The 7513-nt window shown below is 47.8% G+C and overlaps 2 protein-coding genes across 2 annotated transcripts; one reads left to right on the top strand and one right to left on the bottom strand.

The window, feature by feature from the left end:
• The first annotated feature begins 1967 nt into the window (after window positions 1-1967).
• On the top strand, window positions 1968-4986 carry NT5C (5', 3'-nucleotidase, cytosolic). Its single transcript, XM_009323820.1, has 5 exons — window positions 1968-1982; window positions 3042-3142; window positions 3227-3287; window positions 4109-4223; window positions 4310-4986. Exons 1-5 carry the CDS (start codon window positions 1968-1970, stop codon window positions 4450-4452), a joined length of 435 nt encoding a protein of 144 aa, XP_009322095.1. The 3' UTR covers window positions 4453-4986.
• Window positions 4987-5072: 86 nt separating this feature from the next.
• On the bottom strand, window positions 5073-7485 carry ARMC7 (armadillo repeat containing 7). The gene is made up of 3 exons (XM_009323754.1): window positions 7349-7485; window positions 7125-7268; window positions 5073-6117 (listed from the first exon to the last, which is right to left on the bottom strand). The coding sequence occupies exons 1-3, from the start codon at window positions 7413-7415 to the stop codon at window positions 5780-5782; spliced, it is 549 nt and encodes a 182-aa protein (XP_009322029.1). The 5' UTR covers window positions 7416-7485; the 3' UTR covers window positions 5073-5779.
• Window positions 7486-7513: the final 28 nt, after the last annotated feature.

Raw genomic sequence — 7513 nt, 5'->3', positions numbered from 1 at the left:
GCGAGACCCCGAGAGCGGCGTGTCCGTCCTGCGCCGGCGGTGCACGGGGTCTGCCCGGCCGCCTGTCTGCGCAGAGAAACCGAATCTGCAGTTTGTCAGCCGTTGAAAGGAGGGGGATCAGCCCGACAGAGCTCTTCGTGGCAGGTGTCTGCTATGTCTGTCCATGAACAGCCAGTGTGTTGAGATACTCTCGTGACAGGGGGTGTGTGAAGTACTGTGGTAATGATGTATGCATTGCCCGCTTACTAAGTGGTGTTTATGCTTTGTTAGTGCTGAGCAGCTGCCTCTTGAAACTTAAGCCATTGCTTTGTTTTTTCTTTCTTTTTTGATTGTAAGTTGATCATTAATTTCACATTGTAAATCCGTTTTATTTAGAAAGTATTTTGCTCAAGACTTTCTTTACTGTACTTGCCTGTAGTATCTGGCCTCCTGTGTGTGTAGCAATTTTGTTGATGGGGATTTATCTCCCAAGCGTTTAGGATGTGTTACCTGGCCCCAGGCAGTTTCAGAAAAGGATTCAACATCTCCAGCAGAGGCAAGAATTTCTAGAATTATTTTAAGTATTGCAAATGGGAAAGCTTAGGGATAGATGTAATTCCTCCAGTTTTGAATCTTAAGTTGTTATGTTGCTAATGGAAGTTAAAAGCAAACATTCAGCAACGATGAGATAAGAATGAGGAAAGAAAATGGTTTTACTTTCTTTTTCTAGTAACCTTTTTTTTTTTTTTTTGACAAATGGACTTTGGTTCTAAGAGTCATCTAATCAAATTTCTTCTTCCAGCAAAGTCAGACTTTAGTGATGTGGTGGACACTTGCCAGTTTCTGGTGTCTTGCTGTAGGATAAAAGAGCTTTCAGACACAAGCCCTGATTCTGTAATTCAATCTCCTTGGGAAGAGCTTCAGGGAATTGTTGCTGGAATCAGTGAGGCTTTGCATGGAAACAGAGATCTGGGCAGATCTGATTGCCACATCCTCACCGAGACTCCTTAACCTCTTCTGATTTGCATGTGAAATCAGGCAGTGTTTCCAAATTTCTGACTGTTGATTTATATTTGTAAATTATGGTAGCTGAGTGAGCACGGTGATCTGGGAGACTTGTTTAATGCTGACTCCTCATTGCTGTTTAATTGAAATGTTTTTATGTTGATGTTCCACTGGTGATACAGAGCAAGGAGACCATCAGCTGGACTGTAAAGCAATCTTGTACAATTTCTAAGCAAAGGCTGCCAGCCTGCCTTTGAAGAATACTTACCAAGAACTAAGTTTTCCAAATCGTTTGGTGGCATGGGAACGTAAGACTTTAATGCTTGTGGAAAAATGCTAGCTCGGCACCTCTGAAGTTCACTGTCTGACCCCAGGGAAGGTAAGATTCATGTGTCTTAGGGTAGAAGAGATATTGGAAGCTTAACCTGTCTGTCTGAGAATGAAACTTAGGCCTGGAAGTGGACTCAGCCCTTAATGCTGCTGGGACGCTGCTGCTGCTGCTGCGGGTGCTTTGTCATTAATGGTTGTGTGGTAAGAGGAGCTGTCTGCTGTGACCAGCAGTGAAATGCTCAGATTTAACACAGGCCACTGAACAGTCACCAGGTAGCAATTTTTAAAATTAACTAACCAGAGTTGGATTCAAACCAGTGAACTTCCTAATAGTAAAAGGTGCAAGAATGTCTTATCAGTAAATTAAAAAAAAAAAAGGACTGGAAGGATGGTCTTACCTAGAGGCACAGGAATTGCCCTGGAAATACTACTTTTCCTTTTAGAGATTAAAGATGCCACTGTACTGTATCATATTAAATTCTTTTTACCTTTTTGCACCATTTTTGGCCACTTTAGCCTGGGTAAACATTGCTCCTCCCGTAATCTTGTTTCTTTCCTACTTATACTCACTTAAAAATGATTATAACTTTAGAGAAACCTCCTTTCCCACGTGTTTGTCATTAATGACTTGTCTGATTCATATTGCATCCCACATGCACGTATTGAAGGTGGGTTTTACCACTGAGAGCAGGTGCAGAGAGAAAAGGGATAAAGCTGTGATCCCCTTAATCGCACTGCTCAGTCCACTGCTAAGGTTGCATGCTCTGAGTCAGATGAGGGGAGCGGTAGGTGGGGCACACCCATACCACCACCAAACCCAGCCCAGCTGGGGCTCGTGGGGGTGCACAGGTCAGTTCACGGAGCTGAAGGTTCTTGGGGCAGCACAGGGATCCACTTCTGAATTTCCTGCTGCAGTCTCACACTCTTTTGAGTAGACTTTGCACCAACACGTTACCACAGAGGAGTGGTAATGCTGAAGTCCATGCTGAAGTCCATATCTGCTCCTTAAACAATTGTTACTTTAGTGTGTGATTGAAAATTATAGATAGCAGCAAAGAAACGTAGCTTTCCTAGCTCTCCTGTCCTCTTCCGTCCCTCTTGCTGAGCTGTTCTGGTCTAAAAGGATTAACCCCAAATGTGTGGGTGTGCTGACCAGGCCCCTCCACTGAGGATGGTAATTAGCATGGTCACCGTATTGCTCTTTTTGTTCTGAAGGAGAAGATCGCTACTAGATGATACATATGTCTACCCACTCATCCCTGGTAAATTCCTGAGCCATAGGCGAATTTCAGTCCAATGTGACAGAGGAGCAGAAGCCTCAAACTTATTCCTTTGATTTTCACAAGAGTTAGTAGAGAGGGACCTGCTGGGAAGGGGTGAGGCGTGAGCTCTCCTTCTATCAGACATCAGCAAGTCGAGCTGGAGCACAGTGCTGTGTTCGTGGTGCTACTCATGGAGTGGCTTGTAGAAACAAAGCCAGGTCAGGACCAGCTCTGCCTCCTCACTCCAAACAAGCCACCAGGGAGTAACTTCTCGTTCTTGTGTGCCTTTTCCCGGAACCCAAAAGGTGAGAAATTTTACAATCCACTTCTGGTGTGAGGCATCCCCCCTCTTTCTAAAGCGCTGGCCCTTTGACGGCTGTTACACACAGGGTAACTGGACAACTGTTGTGCACAGTGCTCGGATAAAAGCACGGGCATTGCTAATTGTCCTCCTGTCTCTTGCAGGCTAAGGTAGCCAGTGTCTATGAATCGCCTGGCTTCTTTCTAGGGTTGGACCCAATTCCAGGAGCCCTTGAAGCTATGCAGGAGATGATCCACATGCAGGAGTAAGGACACTTTGCGCTCCGCAGCCCTTTTCTATTATCCCATGCACTTTCCCCTGACTGCTAATGAAGGCTGTTTCTTTTCAGCACTGAAGTCTTTATTTGCACAAGTCCTCTCCGGAAATACGAGCACTGCATCGTGGAAAAGGTGGGAGAAAATTTATTTTACTGGTTTTAATGCTGCTTTTGCAAGGCCTTGCTATTTCATGCCACCCAAGTCAGTAATTCATTTACAAAGACAGTAGCCGGCACGGGCTGCCAGGCTTCCCTGCGATCCCTCTGTCTGAGGGGCAGGAGCCCAGACACAGTAAGTGTAGGATGGGGAATCTCAGAGTGCCACATGATGCCAGCCTTATTGCGGGGCACATGAGCTCTGTGCTCTTGGAGCTGGCGTGTGACACTCGGGCTCCGGCTGTGTCAGCAGGTGATAGCAAAGGAACTGTTGTAGCGTGGCCGGGTACGGCAAGCTTGGCTTTCAGCATGGCCCACAGGGATAGGATATTCCCAGGGGATTCCACACTGGTGGCTCCTCAACCGACAAAACCTTATTCTGTCTAAATCCGGAGTCTGAGATATCCAGCTATCCTGAAAGAGGCCGATGCCGAGTTAAGAGGAGGCTATAGCGTTGGAATTAGCCCTGTTTGCCACTGGCGCAAGAATGGAGAGGGAGACCTTAATCACTGGAATGACTTAGATGGGCACAATCCACATGCTCCGGGCAAGCAGCCAGCACCACTTGCAAACTCGTCAACGATTAGGCACAGCAAATGCAGTGCTGACTGAAGGCCGTTAAAAGTACAGGTTAAATCGGTGTCCTGGGCCGTAGGCAGTCTCTGTGGCGTGGATTCGCAGACACAGATGTAGGTTTATGGGGGAAAAGATTGCTGTACTAGGGCTGATCTGACTTGAGCAACGTGCAAACTGGAAGTACAGCAGAATTTTCTCCTATCTTATTTCTTGCCTCCGCAGTATAAGTGGGTAGAAAAACATTTGGGACCTGAGTTTGTGGAGCGGATTATTCTAACCCGAGATAAGACCGTCGTATCTGCTGACTTGCTGTTTGACGACAAGGATACCATTAGAGGTTTGAGAGGCATTTGCATCACTTTCTGTTAGTTGGGGAGGAACCCCCCCCAGCTGACTCCACCTTTCCTCTCTTGCCCCCCTCAGGCGCAGAGCTGAACCCGAGCTGGGAGCACGTCCTGTTTACCTGCTGCCACAACAGGCACGTCCAGCTGCAGGCACCACGCAGGCGGCTGCTGTCCTGGGCGGATGACTGGAAGGCAATCCTGGAGAGCAAGCGCGGGCAGTGACGCAGAAAGGGGATGCTGTGCTCTTCCCACTGCCGGGGCAGCAACCAGCTCACCCGCTGGCAGGGAAACCCGTTCCCGGAGGCAGCGAGCACCATCCCCCGGGCGGGGGTCAGTTACAAGAAATGAGCTGCCCTTGTTAGACACGCTGCAGAGCTGACCCCTCTCCAGGTTTCTGGAAGGTTGCTCTGCATTCAGTTAGTTAATCTCTGTGGAGTTGTTTTGGATGTTTGCTGTTGGAGAGAAACTATAAAGTACGAGCAGTTGTGGATTGTTTGTGGTTTTTTTTCTTGTGTGCCTGTGCTTTTAACCTCACTCCTGTTTGGTTTGGGCTGACGGGGGGGCAGAGGGGAGAAAAAAAAGAAGAAAAGCTCTAAAACTTGAGCAGACAGCACGTGGGTGTCTGTCAGGGAGCACTGTGCTCAGCAGCCAAACCCTTTTAAATTTTATGTATTTAGCCACCCTGGCTTTTGGGTTGCCTTTTGCATCATTGGCCGATAATGAAAGGAGACCAAGCTGGCTTCAATTTCTGGCCCATGTGCACGAGTAAGAGTGGGTGAAGGCTGGGCTGCAAGTGCTGTAGAGAAATATTTATGAGCTTATACAAGACACTTTACACAGCGTTTAAGTTAATGTTTTATTAAGAGAAGGTGTTACAAGACGGCTGTTCTCATGAGCCAGGGTGCCATGAGCCCTTTTTTAATCTTAACCTTTCTCACCAGTGGTAATGGGAGAAAAACAACTTTCCACTTCCCGATTTATAGGATAGCTACAACCTGCCCCGTGTAGTGATTTCCTAGCTGGGTGCCTATGCCATGATGATAGGATGGCATATTTAGTACCAGAGGGACACAGTAAGATTGCAAACTGCCAGGGCAGGGAAACACCTTCTTTCTTCTGCAGGAGGAATAACGTTTATGTGACATTTCAAAGTCATTGGAGTTGACGCTGAAGAGGAGAGCTGCAGCAAAACCAGCCAGGAACTGGACGGGATATAAGCTGCCCAATAACCCAAGCGGAAAAAACCCTAATTGCTGGGAAGGGTTATTTGTGCAAGCTAGGTGCTGGGCTGCACTTGGCAATCTGCTCTCCAACAGCCATGACCTGTTTTATTTTAAATATTTGCTTGCAGTTTTAGCTGTGTGCTTGGCCTGACTGACATGGTAGTGCTGTACCATCCTCTTTATTAATTAAAATCCAGTGCTGGTATGACCAATTTCTCTCTTTAATGTTGTTCTTTACACACTCTTGACCTGCTGAGCAGAAAGTGGAGGCCTGTGAAAACAGAGGGAGGTCTCCCTCTCAACAGCTCTGCGCGGCTCGGACAGCTTCAGTCCTTGGGGAGAGGAATCCCCACCGCTGTGTGTTTGCTTAGATTCCTGGCCTCTTCCACTTGCAGTGGTGTGCAGTAATCCTCCAGGAAGACAGTTGCCAGGTTGCTCAGCCTTCTGCTGGCTGAGAGAGAGAAGCGAAGCATGCACTCCACCACTGGAAGAGCCGTGGTCTGCTGGCGCGACTGCGGCGTTGTCAGGTACATCAGCGTCGTGACTGCCGACATGACCGTCTCCTCGTTGGAGCTGGAGAGGCAGTTGATTATGGGCTCTACCCCATTTGCCTCCAAGATGTAGTCTTTGTTAGTTTTATCCAGGCACAGGTTACAAAGACCGCCTGAAACAGCAAAAGACAATGTCCGACACATGCAAGACAAACTCTTCCCTCCACACCCTCATCTTTTTCATACTAAGATTCAAATTCACTGCTGATCCCTTTTTTCTAATACAGAAATAAGCATCCAGATTTTCTGTGAGATTTGGATGGAAAATTCTTAACGGCTTCCTGGGCAATGTTTTCTTGATTCTTTCCAGAGATTTTCCGCCAGAACATTCCTCCTCCTGTATGTCATTAGAGGGCACTGTACCGCTGGACATAACGTCTTTCACAGAATGAAGAACGCCAGTATCACTTAACCCTAATGAGGCTACAAGCCAGCAGTTTATTGCAGGTGTTTAAGAAAAACAGAGAAGAGAGAGAAGAGTACTAGCCAAGAGGCACAGAATGTTTGTACTTGAAGCTTTTACGATGCAGCCGCACCCTGCTGTAGCTCAGCCACAAAGCTCAAAAATCAAGTATATTTATTATCATCTCATGGAATCTCTCACAATTAGGATCTGGCCCCTTAGCTTATGTTCAGACCATGACGAATCATTATAAGGCAGTTCCTCAGAGCACTTGTTAAAAAAATTCCAGTAAGTATTCTGGAAGACTGGTTGTTAATAGTAGAATGGTAACATTGAGCCTATACATTATACAGGGCAACAATTTAGGTATTAATGACTGCTTCTCTATAGGAGAGATTTTATTAAAGTCATTCATCTAATGTTTACTTACAGTTTAAAAAAAAAAATCCTTTCCAGAAAGCATCTTTTTAAGCACAGCAGCTATATTAGGATGAAGGGGGGAATACCTGCCTCCTCCCTCTCACCCCATTCCACTCGTTCTCCACTAAACGAAGCCTTATCAGCACAGCGAAGCCGTATCAGCACAGCATGGGTCTGTTCTTGCAGCACAACTGCTATCTGCCTCTCAGGGAGGAGATAACCACCAAACCGAAGTGTCAGGCCCGGCGTCCCCGGGCCTGTCAGCCCCTTACGAGGGTGTTCGGGCGCAGCCCTTACCGATCGCAAACTCCACGAGGGTCTCGCTGTCTTCGGCAAGCGTATCAAGGAACAGATCCGGGACCTGAAGTTGCCGGAGGTACTCGTAGTTTTTGGGATCATAGGCGAAGTTGGCCAGGTTCGCCAGCACCTGCTCCTTGGCCTCTGCAACGAGAAGCATCAGGTGCGTGAGGAAGCACACTCAACATGAAGAGTACTAGCAAGCGGCAGTGCCCGGGGGTTACCTGGGCTGTCTGTCACCTGGAACTCGGTGACGAGGGCCTGCAGATACTCCAGCCGCCCCAGCTCCATCCCAGGCCCAGCAGCGATCCAACGCCCCGAGCTCAGCCACTGAACGCCCGGCGCCTGTGAGACGCCCCGCGCTCGGCTCTCCCGTCCCCCGGGAACCC

The sequence above is a fragment of the Pygoscelis adeliae genome, unplaced genomic scaffold, assembly GCF_000699105.1.
Source record: "Pygoscelis adeliae isolate BGI_AS28 unplaced genomic scaffold, ASM69910v1 Scaffold75, whole genome shotgun sequence".
In the NCBI taxonomy this organism is placed as follows: domain Eukaryota; kingdom Metazoa; phylum Chordata; class Aves; order Sphenisciformes; family Spheniscidae; genus Pygoscelis; species Pygoscelis adeliae.
This window is presented reverse-complemented; position numbering and strand designations above follow the sequence as displayed.

Coding starts and splice junctions, on each gene's coding strand:
- ARMC7 (XM_009323754.1), bottom strand. CDS start 7,415: ATGGAGCTGGGGCGGCTGGAGTATCTGCAGGCCCTCGTCACCGAGTTC. Junction 7,269..7,348: donor CCAGGTGACAGACAGCCCAG/GTAACCCCCGGG, acceptor TTCTCGTTGCAG/AGGCCAAGGAGCAGGTGCTG. Junction 6,118..7,124: donor CCTCGTGGAGTTTGCGATCG/GTAAGGGCTGCG, acceptor TTGCTGTTTCAG/GCGGTCTTTGTAACCTGTGC.
- NT5C (XM_009323820.1), top strand. Junction 3,288..4,108: donor AGCACTGCATCGTGGAAAAG/GTGGGAGAAAAT, acceptor TTGCCTCCGCAG/TATAAGTGGGTAGAAAAACA. Junction 4,224..4,309: donor CGACAAGGATACCATTAGAG/GTTTGAGAGGCA, acceptor TGCCCCCCTCAG/GCGCAGAGCTGAACCCGAGC.